Raw genomic sequence first — 27,253 nt, forward strand, 5'->3', positions numbered from 1 at the left:
AGTGAGGTATAAGGGGTGTGTGAATGAGGCACAGTAGGTTGAGTGATGTGTAAGGGGTGTGTGAATGAGGCACAGTAGGGTGAGTGAGGTATAAGTGGTGTGAGTGAGGTACAGGAGTGTGAGAGTGAGGCACCGGAGGGTGTGTGAGGCACAGTAGGGTGAGTGAGGTATAAGGGGTGTGTGAGTGAGGTACAGGAGAGAGGTATAAGGGGTGTGTGAGTGATAAACAGGAGTGTGAGTGAGGTATAAGGGGAGTGTGAATGAGCCACAGTAGGGTGAGTGAGGTATAAGGGGTGTGTGAATGAGGTACAGGAGGGTGAGTGAGGTATAAGTGGTGAGTGAAAGAGGTACAGGAGGGTGAGTGAGGTATAAGGGGTGTGTGAATGAAGTACAGGAGTGTGAGTGAGGTATAAATGGTGCGAGTGAAGTACAGGAGTGTGAGTGAGGTACAGGAGTGTGAGAGTGAGGCACTGGAGGGTGAGAGTGAGGTACAGAAGGGTGAGTGAGGTATAAGGGGTGTGTGAGTGAGGTACAGAAGTGAGGTATAAGGGGGGTGAGTGAGGTATAAGGGGAGTGTGAATGCGGCACATGAGGGTGAGTGAGGTGTAAGTGGTGTGTGAGTGATGTATAAGGGGTGTGTGAGTGAGGTATAAGTGGTGTGTGAGTGAGGTAGAAGTGTGAGTGAGGTATAAGGGGTGTGTGAGTGAGGTAGAAGTGTGAGTGAGGTATAAGGGGTGTGTGAATGAGGTACAGGAGGATGAGTGAGGTATAAGGGGTGTGTGAATGAGGTACAGGAGGGTGAGTGAGGTATAAGGGGTGTGTGAATGAGGTACAGGAGGGTGAGTGAGGTATAAGGGGTGTGTGAATGAGGTACAGGAGGGTGAGTGAGGTAGAAGTGTGAGTGAGGTATAAGGGGCGTGTGAATGAGGTACAGGAGGGTGAGTGAGGTATAAGGTGTGTGTGTGTGAATGAGGTACAGGAGGGTGAGTGAGGTATAAGGGGTGTGTGAACGAGGTACAGGAGGGTGAGTGAGGTATAAGGGGTGTGTGAATGAGGTACAGGAGGGTGAGTGAGGTATATAAGGGGTGTGTGAATGAGGTACAGGAGGGTGAGTGAGGTATAAGGGGTGTGTGAATGGGGTACAGCAGTGTGAGTGAAATATAAGTGGCGTGAGTGGGGTACAGGAGTGTGAGAGTGAGGCACCGGAGGGTGAGTGAGGTATAAGGGGAGTGTGAGTGAGGTATAAGGGGTGTGTGAATGAGGCACAGGAGGGTGAGTGAGGTACAGGAGGTGCCGGCTCTCTCCTCACCAATCAGCCCGACATTGAGCAGGAGCTGGGCGTCCTCTGAGGCACCGGGAGCCGCCGCCATATCGGAGCTATAGGCCTCGCACAGCCCGTCTTCCTGCCGCGGCCGGGGGCGGGTCTGTGCCGGCGCCTCCCTCACTCCCACCCCCGAGGATGCGGCCTGCTCTGCCCGGTGCACGGGAGGGACTGATAGACAGAGGGGGACTGCTGCTAAGGAGACCCCGGGGATAGTGCCGGTGCCGTGCATCGTACAATTTTATATATATATATATATATATATATATATATATATATATATATATATATATATATAGTGTATTATAATTAGTGACTATATATCAGCAGTTCCCGCGGCGGCCGCTAGGTGTCACTGATCAGCAGTACCCGCGGCGGCCGATAGATGTCAGTGATCAGCAGTTCCCGCGGCGGCCGCTAGATGTCAGTGATCAGCAGTTCCCGCGGCGGCCGCTAGGTGTCAGTGATCAGCAGTTCCCGCGGCGGCCGCTAGTTGTCAGTGATCAGCAGTTCCCGCGGCGGCCGCTAGGTGTCACTGATCAGCAGTACCCGCGGCGGCCGCTAGATGTCAGTGATCAGCAGTTCCCGCGGCGGCCGCTAGATGTCAGTGATCAGCAGTTCCCGCGGCGGCCGTTAGATGTCAGTGATCAGCAGTTCCCGCGGCGGCCGCTAGGTGTCAGTAGATCCTATGCACACGGTGGTCGCAAGGCCGGAAGTGACGCGTGTACGTGGCGCCGCCCCTTACGTCCCCTCTGTCTCTGGCGTGGCGGACATGCTGCAGCTGCCATAACCGGATCCCGCTGCTGCCCGTTCCCGCCGCCGCCATGCCGGCCTACTTCCAGCGCCCCGAGAATGCCCTGAAGAGGGCGAACGGTGAGTGCCGGGGGAGCGGGAGACACCCAACATCGCTGCCCGGCGTGCGGCCCCCGGGCCTGGCCAGTGGTGCGCGGCCTACACTGAGGGAGACAGATGCCGGGACACTGAGGGGGGAAACACAGATGCTGGGACACTGAGGGGGGAGACACAGATGCTGGGACACTGAGGGGGGACACACAGATGCTGGGACACTGGGGGGGGACACACAGATGCTGGGACACTGAGGGGGAGACACAGATGCTGGGACACTGAGGGGGGAGACACAGATGCCGGGACACTGAGGGGGGAGACACAGATGCCGGGACACTGAGGGGGGAGACACAGATGCCGGGACACTGAGGGGGGAGACACAGATGCCGGGACACTGAGGGGGGAGACACAGATGCTGGGACACTGAGGGGGGAGACACAGATGCTGGGACACTGAGGGGGGAGACACAGATGCTGGGACACTGAGGGGGGAGACAGATGCTGGGACACTGAGGGGGGAGACACAGATGCTGGGACACTGAGGGGGGGAGACACAGATGCTGGGACACTGAGGGGGGAGACACAGATGCTGGGACACTGAGGGGGGAGACACAGATGCTGGGACACTGAGGGGGGAGACACAGATGCTGGGACACTGAGGGGGGAGACACAGATGCTGGGACACTGAGGGGGGAGACACAGATGCTGGGACACTGAGGGGGGAGACACAGATGCTGGGACACTGAGGGGGGAGACACAGATGCTGGGACACTGAGGGGGGAGACACAGATGCTGGGACACTGAGGGGGGAGACACAGATGCTGGGACACTGAGGGGGGAGACACAGATGCTGGGACACTGAGGGGGGAGACACAGATGCTGGGACACTGAGGGGGGAGACACAGATGCTGGGACACTGAGGGGGGAGACACAGATGCTGGGACACTGAGGGGGGAGACACAGATGCTGGGACACTGAGGGGGGAGACACAGATGCTGGGACACTGAGGGGGGAGACACAGATGCTGGGACACTGAGGGGGGAGACACAGATGCTGGGACACTGAGGGGGAGACACAGATGCTGGGACACTGAGGGGGGAGACACAGATGCTGGGACACTGAGGGGGGAGACACAGATGCTGGGACACTGAGGGGGGAGACACAGATGCTGGGACACTGAGGGGGGAGACACAGATGCTGGGACACTGAGGGGGGAGACACAGATGCTGGGACACTGAGGGGGGAGACACAGATGCTGGGACACTGAGGGGGGAGACACAGATGCTGGGACACTGAGGGGGGAGACACAGATGCTGGGACACTGAGGGGGGAGACACAGATGCTGGGACACTGAGGGGGGAGACACAGATGCTGGGACACTGAGGGGGGAGACACAGATGCTGGGACACTGAGGGGGGAGACACAGATGCTGGGACACTGAGGGGGGAGACACAGATGCTGGGACACTGAGGGGGGAGACACAGATGCTGGGACACTGAGGGGGGAGACACAGATGCTGGGACACTGAGGGGGGAGACAGATGCTGGGACACTGAGGGGGGGACACGCACATGTCGGGACACACGCACAGATGTCGGCACACTGAGGGGGGACACGCACGCACAGATGTCGGCACACTGAGGGGGGACACGCACGCACAGATGTCGGGACACTGAGGGGGGACACACGCACAGATGTCGGGACACTGAGGGGGGACACACACGCACAGATGTCGGGACACTGAGGGGGGGGACACACGCACAGATGTCGGGACACTGAGGGGGGGGACACACGCACTGAGGGGGGACACACGCACAGATGTCGGGACACTGAGGGGGGGACACACGCACAGATGTCGGGACACTGAGGGGGGGGACACACGCACAGATGTCGGGACACTGAGGGGGGGACACACGCACAGATGTCGGGACACAGGGGGGGACACACGCACAGATGTCGGGACACTGAGGGGGGGACACACGCACAGATGTCGGGACACTGAGGGGGGGACACGCACAGATGTCGGGACACTGAGGGGGGGACACACGCACAGATGTCGGGACACTGAGGGGGGGACACACGCACAGATGTCGGGACACTGAGGGGGGGACACACGCACAGATGTCGGGACACTGAGGGGGGGACACACGCACAGATGTCGGGACACTGAGGGGGGGACACACGCACAGATGTCGGGACACTGAGGGGGGGGGACACACGCACAGATGTCGGGACACTGAGGGGGGGACACGCACAGATGTCGGGACACTGAGGGGGACACACGCACAGATGTCGGGACACTGAGGGGGGGACACACGCACAGATGTCGGGACACTGAGGGGGGGACACACGCACAGATGTCGGGACACTGAGGGGGGGGACACGCACAGATGTCGGGACACTGAGGGGGGACACACACGCACAGATGTCGGGACACTGAGGGGGAGGACACACGCACAGATGTCGGGACACTGAGGGGGACACACACGCACAGATGTCGGGACACTGAGGGGGGGACACGCACAGATGTCGGGACACTGAGGGGGGGACACACGCACAGATGTCGGGACACTGAGGGGGGGACACACGCACAGATGTCGGGACACTGAGGGGGGGACACACACGCACAGATGTCGGGACACTGAGGGGGACACACACGCACAGATGTCGGGACACTGAGGGGGGGACACGCACAGATGTCGGGACACTGAGGGGGGGACACGCACAGATGTCGGGACACTGAGGGGGGGGACACACGCACAGATGTCGGGACACTGAGGGGGGGACACACACGCACAGATGTCGGGACACTGAGGGGGACACACACGCACAGATGTCGGGACACTGAGGGGGGGACACACGCACAGATGTCGGGACACTGAGGGGGGGGACACAGACGGACGGTGGTTGGGGGACACGGGGGGAGGGGCAACACCGGGGGTGGGGGCGGACGGTGGTTGGGGCACACGGGGGGGGGGGGGTTGGGGGACACGGCGGGGGAGGGGCGGATAGTGGTTGGAGGGGACGGACGGTGGGGGGGGGGCGGTGGTAGGGAGTCACGGGGGGACGGTGGTTGGGTGGGACGGTGGTAGGGGGGGGTGGTATGGTGGGACGGGGACACGGGGGGGATGGTATGGTGGTTGGGGGGACACGGGGGGATTGTGGTTGGGGGAGACGGGTGCGGACGGTGGTTGGGGGGGAGATGGATGTTGAGACACTGGGGGCGCTGGACGGTTGTACCCTCGCCTGCTCACATCGCTCACCACTGCTGACTTTCCCAAGGGTTCTGTGTTTTGATCTTGAGCTGCATGGGACATGCCAGGGAGACAGATGCTGGGACATTGGGGGGGGGGGGGGGGCAGCAGATGCTGGGGAGACAGGTGCTAGGGGTTTGGGATAGACAGATGGGTACACCTTAGTTGTAGGGAGATGGGTGTACTGGAGGTTGCCGGGGAGACACATGAGATGGCAGGGGTGCACTGGAGGGGGGAGCTACAGAAAGATGGGTGCCCTGTCGGGGAGAGGGGTGGCGGGGTGCACTGGTGGGGTGAGGGATGGCGGGGTACACTGGTGGGGAGAGGGGTGGTGGGGGGCGGGGTACTCTCGTGGGGGAGAAGCGTGGCGGGGGTACTCTGGTGGGGAGAGAGGTGGCGGGGTACCCTGGTGGGGGTGGGGGTACTCTGGTGGGGAGAAGGGTGGCGGGTACTTTGGTGGGGAGAGGGGTGGCAGGGTACTCTGGTGGAGGGCGGGGTGCACTGGTGGGAAGAGGGGGAGCGGGGGTACTCTGGTGGGGAGAGCGGTGGCGGGGAACTCTGGTGGGGAGAGGGGTGGCGGGGTACACTGGTGGGGAGAAGTGGCAGTGTACACTGGTGGGGAGAGGGGTGGTGGGGGCGGGGTACCCTGGTGGGGAGAGGGGTGGCGGGGTACCCTGGTGGGGAGAGGGGTGGTGGGGGGCGGGGTACCCTGGTGGGGGAGAGGGGTGGCGGGGTACCCTGGTGGGGAGAGGGGTGGCGGGTTAAACTGGTGGGCAGAGGGGTGGTGGGGGGCGGGGTACCCTGATCGTGAGAAGGGTGGCGGGGTACACTGGTGAAGAGAGGGGTGGCGGGGTACACTGGTGGGGGAGAGGGGGGGGCGGGTTACTCTGGTGGGGAGAGGGGTGGCGGGGTACACTGGTGGGAGAGGGGGGGGCGGGGTACTCTGGTGGGGAGAGGGGTGGCGGGGTACACTGGTGGGGAGAGGGGGGCGGGGTACTCTGGTGGGGTGAGGGGGGGCGGGGTACACTGGTGGGGAGAAGGGGGGCTGGGTACTCTGGTGGGGTACACGGGGGGCGGGGTACTCTGGTGGGGGTGGGGTACACGGGTGAGGGGTGTGGGGTACACTGGTGGGGGAGAGGGGGGTGGGGTACACTGGTGGGGAGAGGTACACTAGTGGGGTGAGGGGTGGTGGGGGGTGGGGTACTCTGGTGGGGAGAGGGGGGGCGGGGGTACACTGGTGGGGGAGGGGGGGTGGGGTACACTGGTGGGGGAGAGGTGTGGTGGAGCTGGGTACTCTGGTGGGTGAGAGGGGTGGCAGGGTACACTGGTGGGGAGAGGGGGGGGCGGGGTACACTGGGGGAGAGGGGGGGGCGGGGTACACTGGTGGGGAGAGGTACACTGGTGGGGGTGAGGGGTGTGGGGGGCGGGGTAACTCTGGTGGGGAGAGGGGTGGCGGGGTACTCTGGTGGGGAGAGGGGTGGCGGGGTACACTGGTTGGGGGATGGGGGGCGGGGTACACTGGTGGGGAGAGGTACACTGGTGGGGTGAGGGGTGGTGGGGGCGGGGTACTCTGGTGGGGAGAGGGGTGGCGGGGGTACACTGGTGGGGAGAGGGTGGGTGGGGTACACTGGTGGGGAGAGGTGTGGTGGGGAGCTGGGTACACTGGTGGGAGAGGGGGGGGCGGGGTACACTGGTGGGGAGAGGGGGGCGGGGGTACACTGGTGGGGAGAGGTACACTGGTGGGGTGAGGGGTGGTGGGGGCGGGGTACTCTGGTGGGGAGAGGGGTGGCGGGGTACTCTGGTGGGGAGAGGGGTGGCGGGGTACACTGGTTGGGGGAGGGGGGGCGGGTACACTGGTGGGGAGAGGTACACTGGAGGGTGGTGGGGGCGGGGTACACTGGTGGGGAGAGGGTTGGCGGGGTACACTGGTGGGGAGAGGGGTGGCGGTGGTACTCTGGTGGGGAGAGGGTGGGTGGGGTACACTGGTGGGGAGAGGTGTGGTGGGAGCTGGGTACACTGGTGGGGGAGAGGGGGGGCGGGGTACACTGGTGGGGAGAGGTACACTGGTGGGGAGATGGGTGGTGGGGGCGGGGTACTCTGGTGGGGAGAGGGGTGGCGGGGGTACTCTGGTGGGGAGAGAGGGGTGGCGGGGGTACACTGGTGGGGAGAGGGGTACACTGGTGGGGGAGTGGGGGGGCGTGGTACACTGGTAGGGGAGAGGGGGGGTGGGGTACACTGGTGGGGAGAGGGGGGTTGGGGTACACTGGTGGGGAGAGGGGGGGGTGGGGTACACTGGTGGGGTGGGTGGGGGGCGGGGTACTCTGGTGGGAGAGGGGGGGGCGGGGTACACTGGTGGGGAGAGGGGGGGGTGGGGTACACTGGTGGGGAGAGGGGGTGGGCAGGGTACACTGGTGGGGAGAGGGGGGGGCGGGGTACACTGATGGGGAGAGGTACACTGGTGGCGTGAGGGGGTGGTGGGGGGCGGGGTACTCTGGTGGGGAGAGGGGTGGCGGGGTACTCGTGGTGGGGAGAGGGGTGGCGGTGTACACTGGTGGGGAGAGGGGGTGGCGGGGTACACTGGTGGGGAGAGGCGGTGGCGGGGTACACTGGTGGGGGAGAGGGGGGGGCGGGGTACACTGGTGGGGAGGGGGGGGGCGGGGTACACTGGTGGTGAGGGGGGGCGGGGTTACACTGGTGGGGAGAGGGGTGGCGGGGGTACACTGGTGGGGAGAGGGGTGGCGGGGTTACACTTGTGGGGAGAGGGGGGGTTGTGGTACACTGGTGGGGAGAGGGTTGGCGGGGTACACTGCGTGGGGAGAGGGGTTGGCGGGGGTACACTGGTGGGGAGAGGGTTGGCGGGGTACACTGGTGGGGAGAGGGGGGCGGGGTACACTGGTGGGGAGAGGGGGGGGCGGGGTACACTGGTGGGGAGAGGGGGGGGGCGGGGTACACTGGTGGGGAGAGGGGGGGCGGGGGTACACTGGTGGGAGGAGAGGGGGGGGCGGGGGTACACTGGTGGGGAGAGGGGGGGGCGGGGTACACTGGTGGGGGAGAGGGGGGGCGGGGTACACTGGTTGGGGAGAGGGGTGGCGGGGTACACTGGTGGGAGAGGGGGGTTGGGTACACTGGTGGGGAGAGGGGGGGTTGGGGTACACTGGTGGGGAGAGGGGGGGTTGGGGTACACTGGTGGGGAGAGGGTGGGTTGGGGTACACTGGTGGGTGGAGGGGGGGTTGGGGGTACACTGGTGGGGGGATGGGGGTTGGGGTACACTGGTGGAGAGAGGGGGGGTTGGGGTACACTGGTGGGGGGGAGGGGGGTTGGGGGTACACTGGTGGGGGTGAGGGAGCAGCTGGTGGTTGCACTGACGGGAGAGACAGATGCTAGGTACGTGCTGTTGTGGATCTGGGCGGTGCTGGTTCTTATCACCTGACGCTGGTCTTCTGGTTACTGATTACATAGAACCATCAGCTGCTGTACAAGATAAATACAAACAGAATGATTCCCTGTCTGTAACCGGGTCACTTCCACATAGCAGAAGCTGTCAGTCACTAGACAGACTCCACATCGTCTTCCCCCCCCCCCCCCCCCCCCCCCCCCGGGTGCCCCCCTGCCTGCGCCGCCTCCCCCCTGGGTGCCGGTGCCCCTATAGCCTCCGACATGTGCATATCAGCTTTGTTATAACTGATCTTTATGGATTTTGTTTGTAGAATTCCTTGAAGTTGGCAGAAGCAGCCGGCTCTGGATGTTTTATATGACGTGATAAAAAGCAAAAAGCATCGAACATGGCAGGAAAATCCACGAGCCGATTATGCTGAAGTACCTGGAGCTGTGTGTGGATCTCCGCAAGAGCCACCTCGCCAAGGAGGGTCTGTACCAGTACAAGAACATCTGCCAGCAGGTAAGCCTGCCAGTCTCCTGTTACACCATAGTCTCAGGTATCCAGCTCAGGGAGTTTGAGGGTCCGTTGTCCTCGTTCACTCTCGTGGAACTCCGTCCGCTGCTAATGTCATTGTTCGCTTTCCTTTGTCAGGTTAATATTAAGTCTTTGGAAGATGTGGTCCGGGCCTACTTGAAGTTGGCGGAGGAGAGGACCGAGGCCGCCAAGGAGTCTTCCCAGCAAATGGTTTTGGACATTGAAGATCTGGACAACATTCAGACTCCAGAAAGGTATCCGGAATGAGTTTTATAGTCCACCGGCGCTAGAGCCAGGAATCTGCTGTAAGTGGCTGTTGTGCTGATAGAGGTTCTACTCTCATAGTGTCCTCCTGAGCGCGGTGAGTGGAGAAAGACACTCAGGACCGGACAGACCGTCTGCTCCTGACACCATGGGTGAAGTTCCTCTGGGAATCTTACAGACAGTGCCTGGACTTACTGCGGAACAACTCTAAGGTGGAGCGCCTGTACCATGACATCGCTCAGCAAGGTGACTGGTGGCACAATGGCGCTGTGTGTGTCAGGCGGATGCCGGAGCTTCTCTATATGACTTCTGTGTTTTTCTCTACCCAGCTTTCAAGTTCTGCCTGCTGTACACCAGGAAGGCCGAGTTCCGGAAGCTGTGCGACAATCTGCGGATGCACTTGGGTCAGATCCAGCGACACCACAATCAAAGCACGGGCCATCAATCTCAACAATCCAGAGAGCCAGTCCATGCACCTGGAGACTCGGCTGGTTCAGCTGGACAGTGCCATCAGCATGGAGCTCTGGCAGGTGCGTTATTCCGGGAGGTGCTCTGCGTGCCCCCAATGTCACTCACGCTTCTTATACTGAGCAAATGTGGAAGGCTCTGCAGCGCTGGTGGGTCCTCTCCTGGTTCTGTACACCCTGGTGCCAGCCAGCCATACCTCCCCATGTACCCCTATACCTCTGATCAGCAGCCAGTGATGGGTCCTCTCCTGGTTCTGTACACCCTGGTGCCAGCCAGCCATACCTCCCCATGTACCCCTGTACCTCTGATCAGCAGCCAGTGATGGGTCCTCTCCTGGTTCTGTACACCCTGGTGCCAGCCATACCTCCCCATGTACCCCTGTACCTCCCCATGTACCCCTATACCTCTGATCGGCAGCCAGTGATGGCTCTTCTCCTGGTTCTGTACACCCTGGTGCCAGCCAGCCATACCTCCCCATGTACCCCTATACCTCTGATCAGCAGCCAGTGATGGGGTCCCTCTCCTGGTTCTGTACACCCTGGTGCCAGCCAGCCATACCTCCCCATGTACCCCTGTACCTCCCCATGTACCCCTATACCTCTGATCAGCAGCCAGTGATGGGGTAAATGCTGTGCTTGCGTTTACAGGAAGCCTTTAAAGCTGTTGAGGATATTCACGGACTGTTCGCCTTGTCCAAGAAGCCACCGAAGCCTCAGCTGATGGCGAATTACTACAACAAGGTGTCCACCGTCTTCTGGAAGTCAGGGAACACCCTGTTCCATGCCTCCACCTTACATCGCCTTTACCATCTCTCTAGGGATATGAGGAAGAATCTCACCCCAGATGAGATGCAGAGGTGAGTGCCCGCCGGGGTGTCCTCGTTACAGTAGTGTCCCAGCACATCGCATGCTCTTCCTCTCCCTCCTGTGAGGATGAAGAGCGTTCGTCATGTGCTACATCAATGTGGAAGGAATATTAGCAGTGCGGCTGCTGTGATGCCACCACTGTCAGTCACCTTCCCACACGCTGCCCGCGTCCTCACATGGTCACTTACCGGAACTGTGCGGCCCCTACGTCTTCCTCTCCTATGAGCCCTTTCTGTGCCCTGGGCAGTGATATCCGTAAGAGTAATGTCTGGCGCAATGGTGAGAGAGAAGCTCCGTGGGTGGGGGGGCAGCCTTATAGTGTTGAAGAAAGTTCACAGGAGAACTTAGTAGCGTGACACTGGAAGTGTGCCAGGTGCGGGGCGTGTGAGAGAAGGTGTAAATGTAATCAGCATTGCCCGACCCCGCCGTATAAGCGTTATTTCTGGTAGTTTCCGGGTATACATACACATATGAATGGAATGTGCCCTGTTGTGTGTACACTAGTAATGCGGATTGTTGCATGGGAGGTTTTTCATAATTGCAAAATGCTAGTAGGGAACCCTCCACCTGTACACTATAATAGCTGCCAGTGTGCTGACCACATGCCCCCTTTGCCAGCCTTACCTAATGTTCCCTTCCCCAGTCACATGCCTCCTCTGCTATTGCCCTTTCCCTCCGGTCACATGCTTCCTTACTGAGCCAGGCCCCCACCCCGGTCACTAAGCCACGCTATTGCCCCCTCCCCCAGTCCCATGCTGCCTCACTGAGCCCTGCTATTGCACTTACCCTCTGGTCACATGCTTCCTCACTGAGCCCCACTATTGCCCCCTCCCCGGTCACATGCTTCCTCACCGAGCCCCACTATTGCCCCCTCCCCGGTCACATGCCTCCTCACTCGCTTACCCCATCTTCCACCATTTTCAGGATGTCAACCAGAGTCCTGCTGGCCACCCTCTCTATCCCCATAACTCCGGAGCGCACGGACATTGCTCGGCTGCTGGACATGGATGGCATTATATTGGACAAGCAGCGACGTCTTGCCACTCTACTGGGACTACAAGCGCCCCCAAACCGCGTCGCCCTCATCAATGATATGGTGAGATTTCCCAGTAAAAGGTTTCTCTATGTAATTGTGTAATGATAGTTTGGCTGCAGTAGCTGTCGGCTTCCTGCTGGTGGCGATCTGCTCCAGCCACTGGCCCATAGCTGCTGTTTCCAGTCCTTTGTCAGCCCAGTAGATGATACTAGCAGGGTGGGTGAACTGAGGGTGGGCTATGGGAATTCCTTATACGATGTACTGTATATATGGGTAGATGAAGAGGTCGCCTTGTTCTGGGTCTCTATCAGTTACTGTTTATATGGGGGCTCTAAGTTGTCTGCATTTTAGGTCCGGTTTAACGTGCTCCAGTACGTGGTTCCGGAGGTGAAGGAGCTGTACAACTGGCTGGAAGTGGATTTCCATCCCCTGAAGCTCTGTGGCCGCGTCACCAAGGTAGAAGTTCTGTGCGTGCTGCGGGTCATGTCGGGCAGACTCTTGTGTTAGATAATTACAGCGTTGTGTATCTGTTTCATGCACAGGTTTTGGACTGGGTGAAAGAGCAGTCAGAAAAGGAACCGGACCTTCAGCAGTACGTTCCCCAGCTACAGAACAACACCATCCTGAGACTACTGCAGCAGGTAACCGCGCTCTCCTGCTTCCCGCCACTTACATGATCCGGCAGTCGCTGCCCGGGACCCCTGGCGTTAGCAGCCACTTACCTGACCCTGTCGGGCTCCTTCTAAATGCTTCTCTCCATTACCAGGTAGCCCAGATCTATCAGAGCATTGAGTTCTCGCGCCTCACGTCACTGGTGCCTTTTATCGATGCCTTTCTGCTGGAAAGAGCTATTGTTGATGCCGCCCGGCACTGCGATTTGCAGGTGAGTAACCTACCGGAGCAGTGTGGGGGCATGGTCCTGAGTGGGCGGGTGGGGATTACGGCACATTTCATTGACTTGCTCTGTGTACCTTACGGAGCAGCGTTATTTCTGATGTGCTAGAACAAAACGAAGGTAAATTAGCAGTGTAACTAGGAACATGTAGTCACCGCTGCCAGTCCCCTTCATACATGTGTTATGTGTCGCCAAACCGCCATTAATGTTCTTCTTTCCGCAGGTCCGTATAGATCACAGTTCCCGTACACTAAGCTTTGGCTCGGACCTGAATTACTCTACGCGAGAAGATGCGCCACTCGGTCCTTTCCTGCAGAACATGCCGTCGGAGCAGATCCGGAACCAGCTGACTGCAATGTCCTCTGTGCTGTCCAAGGCAGTGGCTACGATTAAGCCTGCACATGTCCTGGTTAGTATTGGTGATCTCTGCACTAGATGCAACCGAGGGCTGATTACCAGCTATCAGCCCCGTGAGGCCTGGTTGTGCTGTCCTGGAAGCCAACCAGTCGTGTTGTCGTCTTGTTCTCTCAGCTGACGTTGCCCCGCTGGGGAATCCTCTCCAGTGTGTTTGTCCTCTTGTACTCTCAGCTGACGCTGGGGAATCCTCTCCAGTGTGTTTGTCCTCTTGTACTCTCAGCTGACGCTGGGGAATCCTCTCCAGTGTGTTTGTCCTCTTGTTCTGTCACCTGACGTTGCTCTGCTGGGGAATCCTCTCCAGTGTGTGTGTTCCTAGCCAACCTTGTCTTGTTTTTGTTCCAATTAGAAAGAGAAGGAGGAGCACCAGCAGCTGGCCATCACCGCTTTCCTGAAGAACTCCAGAAAGGAACATCAGCGCATCCTTGCTCGCCGCCAGACCATAGAAGAGCGTAAGGAACGTCTGGAGAATCTGAATATTCAGAGAGAGAAGGAAGAGTTGGAGCAGCGAGAAGCTGAGCTGCAGAAAGTGCGTAAGGCTGAGGAGGAGCGCCTGCGTCAGGAGGCCAAGGAGCGAGAGAAGGAACGTATCCTACAGGAACATGAGCAGATCAAGAAGAAGACCGTGAGGGAGCGACTGGAGCAGATCAAGAAAACTGAGCTGGGCGCCAAAGCGTTCAAGGACATAGACATTGAGGTGGGTGGCCGGCGCAGGGTATTGAAGTGGATCTGCGTTTTACGGCACATTGCATTGACTTGCTCTGTATCTTGCTGAGCAGCGTTATTTCTGATGTGCTAGAGCAAAATGAAGGCTAATTAGCAGTGTAACGAATCACACGTGGTTACCGCTGCCAGTCTCCTTCATACATGTGGCGTGTTGGACGCGTGTCCTGCCTTCTAACAGATGGATGACATCTGAGGCTTGTGTGCGGGCAAGTGTACCATGAGGCGGGGTCTCTGCATGTGTGGGTTGAACTTCGTTATTCTGTTTCCTTCTTGGCCCTAATTAGACAGCGCTTTACGTCATTACAAACCTTATGGCAGGAGAGATCCGTTATTCTTCACTGGCGACTCTCAGAGGAGCATGACCTGAATTAGGTTCTGGCTCACCACCACTTGGGTGGAATTCAGTCATTATATAGTAGCATCTTCTGCTGAGCAACGTACAACCAGTAATATTCCAGGTGTTGAACTGCTACAAAACCTCTGGATCGTTCAGATGAATGTTTTCCATATTTTTTTTTTTATCTGCACCCTCTACAGAACCTGGAGGAGCTGGACCCTGATTTCATCATGGCTAAACAGGTGGAACAGCTGGAGAAAGAGAAGAGAGAGTTGCAGGAACGTCTGAAGAACCAGGAGAAAAAGGTAAGGTCTGAAGAGTGGTTAGTTGTAACTCTGTGTGCTGTCTGGGGTGGCCTGGCGGCTGTCTGGGGTGGCCTGACGGCTGTCTGGGTTGGGCTCTGGAGTGGCCTGGCGGCTGTCTGGGTTGGGCTCTGGGGGTGGCCTGGCGGCTGTCTGGGTTGGGCTCTGGGGGTGGCCTGGCGGCTGTCTGGGTTGGGCTCTGGAGGTGGCCTGGCGGCTGTCTGGGTTGGGCTCTGGGGTGGCCTGGCGGCTGTCTAGGTTGGGCTCTGGGGGTGGCCTGGCGGCTGTCTGGGTTGGGCTCTGGGGGTGGCCTGGCGGCTGTCTGGGTTGGGCTCTGGGGGTGGCCTGGCGGCTGTCTGGGGTGGCCTGGTGGCTGTCTGGGGTGGCCTGACGGCTGTCTGGGTTGGGCTCTGGAGTGGCCTGGCGGCTGTCTGGGTTGGGCTCTGGGGGTGGCCTGGCGGCTGTCTGGGTTGGGCTCTGGAGGTGGCCTGGCGGCTGTCTGGGTTGGGCTCTGGGGTGGCCTGGCGGCTGTCTGGGTTGGGCTCTGGGGTGGCCTGGAGAAAAAGGTAAGGTCTGAAGAGTGGTTAGTTGTAACTCTGTGTGCTGTCTGGGGTGGCCTGACGGCTGTCTGGGTTGGGCTCTGGAGTGGCCTGGCGGCTGTCTGGGTTGGGCTCTGGGGGTGGCCTGGCGGCTGTCTGGGTTGGGCTCTGGGGGTGGCCTGGCGGCTGTCTGGGTTGGGCTCTGGAGGTGGCCTGGCGGCTGTCTGGGTTGGGCTCTGGGGTGGCCTGGCGGCTGTCTAGGTTGGGCTCTGGGGGTGGCCTGGCGGCTGTCTGGGTTGGGCTCTGGGGGTGGCCTGGCGGCTGTCTGGGTTGGGCTCTGGGGGTGGCCTGGCGGCTGTCTGGGGTGGCCTGGTGGCTGTCTGGGGTGGCCTGACGGCTGTCTGGGTTGGGCTCTGGAGTGGCCTGGCGGCTGTCTGGGTTGGGCTCTGGGGGTGGCCTGGCGGCTGTCTGGGTTGGGCTCTGGAGGTGGCCTGGCGGCTGTCTGGGTTGGGCTCTGGGGTGGCCTGGCGGCTGTCTGGGTTGGGCTCTGGGGTGGCCTGGCGGCTGTCTGGGGTGGCCTGGCGGCTGTCTGGGTTGGGCTCTGGGGGTGGCCTGGCGGCTGTCTGGGTTGGGCTCTGGGGGTGGCCCGGCGGCTGTCTGGGTTGGGCTCTGGAGGTGGCCTGGCGGCTGTCTGGGTTGGGCTCTGGGGTGGCCTGGCGGCTGTCTGGGTTGGGCTCTGGGGGTGGCCTGGCGGCTGTCTGGGTTGGGCTCTGGGGGTGGCCTGGCGGCTGTCTGGGTTGGGCTCTGGGGGTGGCCTGGCGGCTGTCTGGGTTGGGCTCTGGGGGTGGCCTGGCGGCTGTCTGGGTTGGGCTCTGGGGGTGGCCTGGCGGCTGTCTGGGTTGGGCTCTGGGGGTGGCCTGGCGGCTGTCTGGGTTGGGCTCTGGAGGTGGCCTGGCGACTGTCTGGGTTGGGCTCTGGGGGTGGCCTGGCGGCTGTCTGGGGTGGCCTGGCGGCTGTCTGGGTTGGGCTCTGGGGTGGCCTGGCGGCTGTCTGGGTTGGGCTCTGGGGTGGCCTGGCGGCTGTCTGGGTTGGGCTCTGGGGTGGCCTGGCGGCTGTCTGGGGTGGCCTGGCGGCTGTCTGGGTTGGGCTCTGGGGGTGGCCTGGCGGCTGTCTGGGTTGGGCTCTGGGGGTGGCCTGGCGGCTGTCTGGGTTGGGCTCTGGAGGTGGCCTGGCGGCTGTCTGGGGTGGCCTGGCGGCTGTCTGGGTTGGGCTCTGGGGGTGGCCTGGCGGCTGTCTGGGTTGGGCTCTGGGGGTGGCCTGGCGGCTGTCTGGGTTGGGCTCTGGGGGTGGCCTGGCGGCTGTCTGGGTTGGGCTCTGGGGGTGGCCTGGCGGCTGTCTGGGTTGGGCTCTGGGGGTGGCCTGGCGACTGTCTGGGTTGGGCTCTGGGGGTGGCCTGGCGGCTGTCTGGGGTGGCCTGGCGACTGTCTGGGTTGGGCTCTGGGGGTGGCCTGGCGACTGTCTGGGTTGGGCTCTGGGGGTGGCCTGGCGGCTGTCTGGGGTGGCCTGGCGACTGTCTGGGTTGGGCTCTGGGGGTGGCCTGGCGGCTGTCTGGGGTGGCCTGGCGACTGTCTGGGTTGGGCTCTGGGGGTGGCCTGGCGGCTGTCTGGGGTGGCCTGGCGGCTGTCTGGGGTGGCCTGGCGGCTGTCTGGGTTGGGCTCTGGGGGTGGCCTGGCGGCTGTCTGGGTTGGGCTCTGGGGGTGGCCTGGCGGCTGTCTGGGTTGGGCTCTGGGGGTGGCCTGGCGGCTGTCTGGGTTGGGCTCTGGGGGTGGCCTGGCGGCTGTCTGGGTTGGGCTCTGGGGGTGGCCTGGCGGCTGTCTGGGTTGGGCTCTGGGGGTGGCCTGGCGGCTGTCTGGGTTGGGCACTGGGGTGGCCTGGCGGCTGTCTGGGTTGGGCTCTGGGGTGGCCTGGCGGCTGTCTGGGTTGGGCTCTGGGGTGGCCTGGCGGCTGTCTGGGTTGGGCTCTGGGGTGGCCTGGCGGCTGTCTGGGGTGGCCTGGCGGCTGTCTGGGTTGGGCTCTGGGGTGGCCTGGCGGCTGTCTGGGTTGGGCTCTGGGGTGGCCTGGCGGCTGTCTGGGTTGGGCTCTGGGGTGGCCTGGCGGCTGTCTGGGTTGGGCTCTGGGGTGGCCTGGCGGCTGTCTGGGTTGGGCTCTGGGGTGGCCTGGCGGCTGTCTGGGTTGGGCTCTGGGGTGGCCTGGCGGCTGTCTGGGTTGGGCACTGGGGTGGCCTGGCGGCTGTCTGGGTTGGGCTCTGGGGTGGCCTGGCGGCTGTCTGGGTTGGGCTCTGGGGTGGCCTGGCGGCTGTCTGGGTTGGGCTCTGGGGTGGCCTGGCGGCTGTCTGGGTTGGGCTTTCTCGGCACCCATGAGTAGTGTTTAAGAAATGAAGTTATAACAGTCTCTGCTGATTTTTTTAGATTGACCATTTTGAGAGAGCCAAACGCTTGGAAGAAATTCCCCTGATAAAGAAGGCTTATGAAGAGCAGCGGATCAGTGACATGGAGCTGTGGGAACAGCAGGAAGCTGAGCGGGTAAGAGCACAGTCTCCCGTACTATACTCTCTGGCACTGTTCGTAATCTGTCATCATTACCTGTGGATGATGGGTTCCATTCCAGTGCAACAGGAATCCCCACTGAGCAGCCGGACTAACTTACCTTGGTCATCTGTGATTTGGGAACAGTTCTCCCTGAGTATTTCTCTCTGTATAAAGTTCAGCTGAGCGTGTAGCCGGAGGTGTTAGGCGTGGTGTTTGCGTGTAATCCCGTTGTATGACCGCAATCTGTCTCCCACAGATCAGTAGCCTGATGTTGGAGCGGGAGAAGGCCGTGGAGCACAAGAACAGGATGTCCAGGATGATGGAAGACAGAGATCTGTTTGAGTCCAGGCTGTTATCTGCCCGGCAGTCTGTGTATGAGGTAATTGCTGGGTTCCTCCAGGTTCTGTATAGTGCAGCCGATCTGACGGATCAGAACATCAGACTGTGCTGCTAGTGACCAGTCACATTCAGTCTAAACCTGTCCTATCAAATGTGATTTGTTGCCTACATAAGCCCTAAGCAATATGGCTTCCATTAAACACTGACATTGTCATATTGATGCATTGCACCGCTCGTAACCGATGGCGGTTCTCTGCCAGCGCGTTCCATTCCGGTGCTAGATCATTGCCATAAATACACGGGGACTGATTTCACTGGGTCAGTCTGTGGTGTTTATGGATACACGTGTATATATGTGAGGTATATAGATACTGTTATATACATATGAGGGTTGTGTGTGTATACACCATTCTATATGTTTGGGAATGGGGGGTGCTGTCATGTATGAGGGTGGGTATATGTACTTCCACGTACTTGCAAATCATGTCCTAAATTACAGTCCCCTAGATGTGACGGCTGTAACGTGTTTTCTAATCTCCTGCGGTGAATAACGCAACGGGTTTTACTACTTCAATTAACATATCCTATTAAGGTTACTCAGTCAGCGCAGGCCGTTTCATATTTCTCCTACGTCCTAGAGGATGCTGGGGACACTTCAAGAACCATGGGGTATAGACGGGATCCGCAGGAGACATGGGCACTTTAAGACTTTAAAAGGGGTGTGTACTGGCTACTCCCTCTATGCCCCTCCATGTGGTTTTTAAGTGCCTAGGCACTAAATCCGAACCCCCGCCAGTATAATATTTAAAAAAAATAAAAAAAATAGCGGGACTGAAGCGAGCCATTAAGGGGGCGGGGCTTAGCCCTCACAGCTCACATCAGCGCCATTTTCTCTTCACAGAGCTGCAGAGACGCTGGTCCTTCCTCTACACTGCGGTACAAGTAACGGTGCAAAATGGGGGGGGGGGGCACAGTTATTTTGGTGCTGTATATGTAATTATAAAAGCGCTAACGGGTCTGAGGCTTTATATAAGGGATTTCAGAACCAGGATATGCGCTGGGGTGTGAGCTGGCATACTCCCTCTGTTTCTTTATCATCCACTAGGGGTCACTGGAGTACTCTTGGGATATGGACGGGCTTCCGCAGGAAACAGCACTGAATATTTAAATTAGTAACACTCCACCCCTCCATATCCCTGAGCACTTACTCAGTGTTTTTTCTGTGCTGAACGTGGTAGCAGCTTAATACCTGAAGTCACGGTTTTGTTGAAGAAACTTTTATTTTTATTTTTTCTACTATTTGTACACATCCCTTTCCCCCTTCCAAAAGGCAGGGTCAGGGATCGTGCAGCTGCTGATAGCAGCACGGGCGTGTCGGGCCTCTCTGAAAGAGCTCCCTCACAGCCCTCACATCCTCCTGCACTGGCTAGCCGGCGCTTACTGAAAAGCCCCGTCGGAGCCTCCGCACGTCTGCAGGAGTAAGGTATGTGAAACGGGGCGGTCAGCTCCCGCTGCCGCCCCGACGTGTGGGGACATAGTGCTTGGTGACGGCAGAGGGATTGTTACGCGGCTCTCCCCTCTCAGCCTCCGGCAGGTACCGCGGCTCTCCCCGCTCAGGCGCCCGCACGTTCGACCGCGGTTCTCCCCGCTCAGGCGCCCGCACGGTCGGCCACAGACCTCCGTGCAGGCACCGCGGCTCTCCCCGTTCAGGCGCCCGCACGGTCGGCCACAGACCTCCGTGCGGGCACCGCGGCTCTCCCCGCTCAGGCGCCCGCACGTTCGGCCACAGACCTCCGTGCAGGCACCGCTGATCGATTCTTACAGGCCGCCGCCCGCCGCAGCGCTACCTTGATTAGCTGACGCCGCTATTATACACGAGGCCACCGCTGGGACACACGAGGCACATAGCGCTCTACGATACCCGCTGGGGGCCCACACGCTGCGCTGCCGCTGTAATAAGCTAAAAGAGCAGGCAGCCATTACAGGGGGGACAATAATAATGTCGCAGAGAAATACTGCAGCAGCAGAGGAGATTGTTACAGTATAATCAGTGAAAGTTGTACCAGCACGGTGATTATATGTATAAGTTAGCAGGGCAGACATTTTTAACATGCTTCCTGTGTTTTCCTGCTGTGATTCCAGAACGTTCCTGCCTTACATCTCTACACCACCGGAAGGCGCAGGGGTGTTAGTGAGAATTTGGGATCAAATTTCTTAGTACTGGCCACGTGTATTGCACTGGGCCAGATATATATACAGAGCCACCTTATTGCTATTTTACTGAGTCGTGCAGGTGTCTGTTTTTTGTGTATTGTATTGTCTGTCGCCATGAGTAAGGCACCAGCAAAAACTAAAAAGCATATTTGCAAAGTATGTGGCAGTGTGTTACCGGATGCATCTACCACATGTAACGTATGTTTTGTGGATTCCGTTCAGAATACCATTTCTGCTCCGGTTTTGCAACCAATTTCCTCACCGGACCCTCCGTGGGGTATGTTAGTAAATGTACTGGAGAAATTTCAGACAGAAATGACCGCTGCTCGTCTGGAGCGAGAAACGTTAAGATCTGAGTCTAGGGTGAGACCGCCAGAACTACCGGAGGCGTCTCAGCCTTGCGTACGGTCCAAATCCATTTTGGGCAAACGGGATAATTTTCATATGTCTTATGATTTTCCAGTGTCTGCTATGTTGCATTCTGACGATTCCATCCCAGACCTCACGGAACACGATGAGGGGGAGGAGGGCGAAGTGGAGTCAGATGGCGAGGATGTTAACAGTTCCGGCATTGATGATCTCATCAGAGCGGTACGGCAGTCGCTAAGGTTTCCTGAAGCTGAGCAGCCTCTCACCAATGATCAGGTCGTATTTACTAAACGACGGAAGACGCCAGTAAGTTTTCCTGTGTCGGATTCTCTAAATCAGATGTTAGTAGAAACAAGACAGAATCCAGATAAACGGTTTTCTATACCTCGCAGATTTAAGTCTAGTTATCCGTTTCCAGACTCGGTAACGTGTACATGGGAGAATCCACCAATAGTTGATTCTTCAGTGTCAAAGCTTACCAAGAAATTAACCATACCAGTGCCATCAGCTACTACGCTTAAAGATCCTTCAGATCGTAAGATAGAAACTATGCTAAAATCCATGTATGTAGCAGCAGGTGTGATGCTAAGACCTGGATTGGTTGGCATTTGGGTCACTAAGGCGCTCATAATATGGCTTACAGAACTCAAATCTGCTTTACATGACGAAAACCTGATAATTCAGGTAAATCAAATGATTGAGGCTGTAGAGTATCTCTGTACAGCGTCTACTGACGTCTGTCAGCTCACTTCTCGTATTTCATCTTCGCTAGTTACGGCACGAAGAGCACTCTACCTGCGTACTTATCAAGCGGAGGCAGAGGTCAAACGAAGTATAGAGGCGTTGCCTTACGATGGCAAGAAGTTGTTTGGTCCAGAATTGGACGCATGGATTAAGGAGGCTACGGGAGGTAAGTCTGTGTTCTTACCAGTGCCTCCACCTGCGCCAAGAAGAAGGTACGCTGGACCTTCGTTCAAATCCTTTAGATCTCAGCCCTTTCGAGGACGTAGCAGAGGATCAGCCACGCCTGCTAGACGTGGTCGAGGACGTGGTTTCCATCAAACCAACACAACTCGCCAAGACGCTAAGGTTACCGACAAGCCAGTGGCATGACGGCCTACCAGCCCATCTCGGTTCTCCAACTGTGGGAGCACGCCTTCAGACGTTCCATGGGGCGTGGTTCCACACATCCGCGGAGGGCTGGATTCGCAATTTAGTGTTAAAAGGTTACAAAATAGAGTTCGACTGTCTGCCGCCTCTGCGGTTTTTCAAGACAGGCTTGCCTCTGTCGGACGACAAGAGGACAGTTTTGCAAATTGCCATTCAGTCCTTACTGGATTCGGCAGTGTTGATTCCGGTCCCTGTACACCAACAGGGTCAGGGTTATTATTCAAGTCTATTTGTGGTCCCGAAGCCGGATGGCTCAGTCAGACCAATATTGAACTTAAAGGGCCTCAATCAGTACGTAACTTACTACAGATTCAAAATGGAGTCTCTACGGTCGGTGATTGCGGGGTTAGAGACCAAGGAATTTATGATTGCGCTAGACCTCAAGGATGCGTACTTACACATTCCAATTTGGCAGCCTCATCAGAAATTCTTACGATTTGCAATACGCCAGAACCATTACCAGTTTCAGGCTCTGCCGTTTGGCCTGTCATCAGCGCCTCGGGTATTCACCAAAGTAATGTCTGTGATGATAGCTCACCTCAGATCCCTGGGAGTGACAATAGTTTCGTATTTAGACGATCTGCTCATCAAAGCTCCGTCTCCACAGATACTTACCCAACATGCGCTGCTAACTTACAATGTACTGGTTCACCACGGTTGGATTGTAAATTTCAAGAAATCACATCTGATTCCGTCTCAACGCCTTCAGTTCCTAGGTATGATTCTCGATACGGTCAATCAAAGGATTTACCTACCACAACAAAAAGTACAAATGCTACGCCATCTAGTACAATTAGTACTCAAACCACGCACAGTGTCGGTACACTTGTGCATTCGCCTGTTAGGCACAATGGTGGCAGCTTTCGAGGCGCTTCAGTTCGGAAGATTTCACTCTCGTCCATTTCAGCTGAACGTGCTTGCCCAGTGGTCGGGCTCGCATCTGCAGATTCACCACAGAGTGAGGTTGTCACCAATAGCAAGAGTTTCTCTGCTATGGTGGCTCAAGGAACACAATTTAACCGCAGGAAGACGGTTCGGAGTTTGCAATTGGATAATTCTAACTACGGACGCCAGTCTCAGAGGTTGGGGAGCGGTAATTCAAAATTGTCAGCTCCAGGGTCTCTGGGCGGATCACGAGAAATTGCTGTCTATAAATGTTCTAGAACTCCGCGCAATTTACAATGCGCTACGACAAGCAGTGCACATGATTCGCTCTCAGCCTGTCCAAGTGCAGTCAGACAATGCGACGGCGGTCGCATACATCAACAAACAAGGAGGAACGAGAAGCCGCATGGCAATGCGGGAAGTAGCTCGAATCCTCAATTGGGCGGAATGCCACCAGGTGATATTGTCGGCCGTGTTCATTCCGGGAGTGGACAACTGGGAAGCGGATTATCTCAGTCGTCGGGATTTTCACCCAGGCGAATGGTCATTAAATCCAGAAGTGTTTCACATGTTGGTTCAGCGATGGGGTTATCCTCAGGTGGACCTGATGGCATCTCGACACAATCATCAAACGCCCCAGTATGTGTCCAGAACAAGAGATCCAAAGGCAGTCGCGGTGGATGCTCTCACTGTCGCGTGGCCGTACAGTCTTGTGTATCTGTTTCCACCGTTTCCGCTGCTCCCTCTGGTGCTAAAACGGATCAAAAGAGAGTCGCTCACAGTCATACTAGTGGCGCCTCATTGGCCTCGGAGAGCTTGGTTCTCGGATCTTCGAGGATTACTCGCAGACGATCCGTGGCCGCTCCCGATACGTCCAGACCTGTTACAACAGGGTCCGTTTCTTTACCCCGATTTAGCGCGGCTGCGTTTGACGGGGTGGCTGTTGAGACCGCCCTCTTAAGAAGAGAGGGCATTCCAGATTCAGTTATACCAACCATGTTACGAGCTAGAAAGCCGGTTACGGCAGCTCATTATTACAGAATATGGCGTGCCTATATAGGTTGGTGTGAAGCTCGGAAATTTCCGACATCAGCTTTCAAGTTATGCCGCCTTTTGTTGTTTCTACAAACAGGCTTAGATGGAGGATTGCGTTTATCTACACTAAAGGTGCAGGTATCTGCTTTGTCAATTTACTTTCAAAGACGATTGGCTCTATTGCCGTCTATACGCACTTTTCTCCAAGGTGTACTCAGGGTACAGCCTCCATTCATACCACCTACAGCGCCATGGGACTTGAATCTGGTTTTGGAGTTCTTACAGTCTTCATATTTTGAACCCTTACAACAAGTGGATATAAAGTTTCTCACTTGGAAAACAATTTTTCTCTTAGCCTTAGCTTCCGCAAGGCGTGTTTCGGATTTGGGTGCCTTGTCATGCAAGCCACCGTATTTGGTGTTTCATGATGACAGAGCGGAACTTCGGACGAATCCCGCCTTCTTACCAAAGGTAGTGTCATCTTTTCACATCAATCAACCAATAGTAGTTCCTGTGTTGACAGCACATTCTGGAACTCTGGATGTGGTTCGCGCATTACGCGTTTATGTATCCCGAACGTCTTCAGTTCGTAAGACGGATACGTTATTTGTTCTCTATGATGCTGCCAAGATGGGTTGGCCAGCATCTAAACAAACTTTATCCAGATGGATAAAACTGACCATACGCCAGGCTTACCTTCATGCTAGGTTACAGCCGCCTACGTCAGTAACCGCTCATTCCACACGTTCTGTGGGAACTTCATGGGCAGCTGGTCGTGGGGCTTCTGCGACGCAGCTTTGCCGGGCGGCTACATGGTCTTCCGTGCACACGTTTGTGCGCTTTTACAAGTTTGATACTTTTGCGGCATCAGCATCTAGCTTTGGCCGCCTAGTTTTACAAGTGCCAAACAGCTCTCCCGCCCACGGGGGAAGCTTTGGTACGTCCCAAGAGTACTCCAGTGACCCCTAGTGGATGATAAAGAAAATAGGATTTTGGTACTTACCAGGTAAATCCTTTTCTTTGAATCCATAGGGGGCACTGGACGCCCACCCAGAGCAGTTTTACCTACTTGTGGTTAGTTCTGAGGATCTTATGGTAACACACTTTCACCGGCTGGTTCAAGTTACAAGTGCTGGTTAGGGTGTCAACTGTTAGTTGTCAGTAACGTTATGTGTTAACTTCGTTATTGTCAGTTATGTTATATGTAATACTCCATTATTAACCTCTCTTAATTCCTGTTCGGCTCAGTAAAAAACACTGAGTAAGTGCTCAGGGATATGGAGGGGTGGAGTGTTACTAATTTAAATATTCAGTGCTGTTTCCTGCGGAAGCCCGTCCATATCCCAAGAGTACTCCAGTGCCCCCTATGGATTCAAAGAAAAGGATTTACCTGGTAAGTACCAAAATCCTATTGTCTCTGACGGGCTTTACTGTGGGTCTGTCCCCTATATGCCCAGTGTGTCGGCATGGCTGAGTGCTCTTCCCAGGAGGAGGAGACTGGATTAGGGAAAGAAACGGATGTGGGAGTGACCCTGTCGGCACCGCCGACTCCTGATTGGGTAAATGTATTGAGTGCTTTGAATGCGAATGTGGCTTTAAGTAAGAGATTAGATAAATCTGAGTCTCAGAACCAGGCATGGAAATAATCCGCGGAGGATGTGTTGTCACAAAAGCGTTCATTTACCCAGTTAGCAGATACGGACTCTGACTCCAGTGTCGACTATAGTGATGCCAGATTAAATCCAAAACTGGCTAAGAGCATTCAGTACATGATTGTGGCAATAAAAGACGTGTTACATATCACGGTGTACCCTGCTGTTCCTGATACTAGGGTCTGTATGTTTAAAGGAAAGAAACCTGAGGTAACGTTTCCTCCCTCATGAACTGAACACTCTTTGAAAAAGTTTGGGAAAATCCTGACAAGAAGTTTCAGATTCCCAAGAGCATTCTGGTGGCGTATCCGTTCCCCTCTGGGGATAGGGAAAAGTGGGAGTCACCCCCCCCCCCCCCCCCACTGTGGACAAAGCTCTTTCTTTTTCATCCACTAGGGGTCACTGGAGTACTCTTGGGATATGGACGGGCTTCCGTAGGAACAGCACTGAATATTTAAATTTAGTAACACTCCACCCCTCCATATCCCCGAGCACATCTCAGTGTTTTTTCTGTGCTGAACGTGGCAACACCTGAATAACTGAAGTCACGGTTTTTTGAAGAAACTTTTATTTTTTCTTTTTATTTTTTCTACTATTTGGACACATCCCTTTCCCCCTTCCAAAAGGCAGGGTCAGGGATAGTGCAGCTGCTGATAGCAGCACGGGCGTGTCGGGCCTCTCTGAAAGAGCTCCCTCACAGCCCACACATCCTCCTGCACAGGCTGGCCGGCGCTTGTTTAAGAAGCCCGTCGGAGCCTCCGCACGTCTGCAGGAGTAAGGTATGTGAAACGGGGCGGTCAGCTCCCGCCCCGACGTGGGGGTACATAGTGCTTGGTGACGCCGCTGATCCTCCCCTCTCAGGCGCCGCACGTTCGGCCACAGACCTCCGTGCAGGCACCGCGGCTCTCCCCTCTCAGGCGCCCGCACGTTCGGCCACAGACCTCCGTGCAGGCACCGCGGCTCTCCCCTCTCAGGCGCCCGCACGTTCGGCCACAGACCTCCGTGCAGGCACCTCTGATCGACTCTCACAGGCCGCCGGCCGCCGCAGCGCTAGCTTGATTAGCTGACGCTATTATACAGGAGCCCACCGCTGGGAAACACGAGGCACATAGCGCTCTACGATACCCGCTGGGGGCCCACACGCTGCGCTGCCGCTGTACTAAGTTAAAAGAGCAGGCAGCCATTACAGGGGGGACAAATAATAATGAAGCAGAGAAATACTGCAGCAGCAGATAAGAGGCTGCAGGGATTGTTACAGTATAATCAGTGAATGTAACCAGCACTAGGATTATATGTATAAGTTAGCAGGGCAGCCATTTTTAACCATGCTTCCTGTGTCTTCCTGCTGTGATTCCAGAACGTTCCAGTACTACATCTCTACTCCACCGGAGGCGCAGGGGTGTTAGTGGGAATTTGGGATCACATTTCATAGTACTGGCCACGTGTACTGCACTGGGCCAAATATATATACAGAGACACCTTATTGCTATTTTACTGAGTCGTGCAGGTGTCTGTTTTTTGTGTATTGTATTGTCTGTCGCCATAATGAGTAAGGCACCAGCAAAAACTAAAAAGCATATTTGCAAAGTATGTGGCAGTGTGTTACCGGATGCATCTACCACATGTACAGTATGTTTTGTGGATTCCGTTCAGAATACCATTTCTGCTCCGGTTTTACAACCAATTTCCTCACCGGACCCTCCGTGGGGTATGTTAGTAAATGTACTGGAGAGATTTCAGACAGAAATGACCGCGGCTCGTCTGGAGCGAGAAACGTTAAGATCTGAGTCTAGGGTGAGACCGCCAGATCTACCGGAGGCG

General features: G+C 57.2%; 2 protein-coding genes and 3 non-coding genes across 6 annotated transcripts in view; 4 read left to right on the forward strand and 1 right to left on the reverse strand.

Moving 5' to 3' along the window:
• The window catches only part of DENND10 (DENN domain containing 10), a 65,223-nt gene extending 63,666 nt beyond the window's left edge, over positions 1-1,557 (reverse strand). Inside the window, exon 1 of one of the 2 annotated variants that reach the window (XM_063962708.1) lies at positions 1,310-1,557. In XM_063962708.1, coding sequence (XP_063818778.1) covers positions 1,310-1,553 — 244 coding nt within the window. In that variant the 5' untranslated portion in view covers positions 1,554-1,557. The remainder of the gene's footprint in view (positions 1-1,309) is intronic. The other variant, XM_063962706.1, reaches the window with a different exon arrangement.
• Positions 1,558-2,028: 471 nt separating this feature from the next.
• EIF3A (eukaryotic translation initiation factor 3 subunit A) overlaps positions 2,029-27,253 on the forward strand; it is a 56,250-nt gene continuing 31,025 nt past the window's right edge. Inside the window, 19 exon segments of the mRNA XM_063962705.1 lie at positions 2,029-2,194; positions 9,128-9,142; positions 9,145-9,209; positions 9,211-9,318; positions 9,451-9,587; positions 9,679-9,706; positions 9,708-9,843; positions 9,927-10,033; positions 10,035-10,127; positions 10,713-10,921; positions 11,856-12,027; positions 12,319-12,423; positions 12,510-12,608; positions 12,734-12,850; positions 13,086-13,271; positions 13,626-13,973; positions 14,540-14,644; positions 17,649-17,762; positions 18,025-18,147. Coding sequence (XP_063818775.1) covers positions 2,146-2,194; positions 9,128-9,142; positions 9,145-9,209; positions 9,211-9,318; positions 9,451-9,587; positions 9,679-9,706; positions 9,708-9,843; positions 9,927-10,033; positions 10,035-10,127; positions 10,713-10,921; positions 11,856-12,027; positions 12,319-12,423; positions 12,510-12,608; positions 12,734-12,850; positions 13,086-13,271; positions 13,626-13,973; positions 14,540-14,644; positions 17,649-17,762; positions 18,025-18,147 — 2,316 coding nt within the window. The 5' untranslated portion in view covers positions 2,029-2,145.
• Positions 12,909-13,042, forward strand: LOC134899986 (small nucleolar RNA SNORA19). The gene has a single exon (XR_010173509.1). It is a non-coding gene; the product is annotated as a small nucleolar RNA SNORA19 (small nucleolar RNA).
• LOC134899987 (small nucleolar RNA SNORA19) lies at positions 14,016-14,147 on the forward strand. The gene has a single exon (XR_010173510.1). It is a non-coding gene; the product is annotated as a small nucleolar RNA SNORA19 (small nucleolar RNA).
• Positions 17,794-17,914, forward strand: LOC134899989 (small nucleolar RNA SNORA54). The gene has a single exon (XR_010173512.1). It is a non-coding gene; the product is annotated as a small nucleolar RNA SNORA54 (small nucleolar RNA).

Source organism: Pseudophryne corroboree, chromosome 3 (assembly GCF_028390025.1).
Source record: "Pseudophryne corroboree isolate aPseCor3 chromosome 3, aPseCor3.hap2, whole genome shotgun sequence".
Taxonomy (NCBI): domain Eukaryota; kingdom Metazoa; phylum Chordata; class Amphibia; order Anura; family Myobatrachidae; genus Pseudophryne; species Pseudophryne corroboree.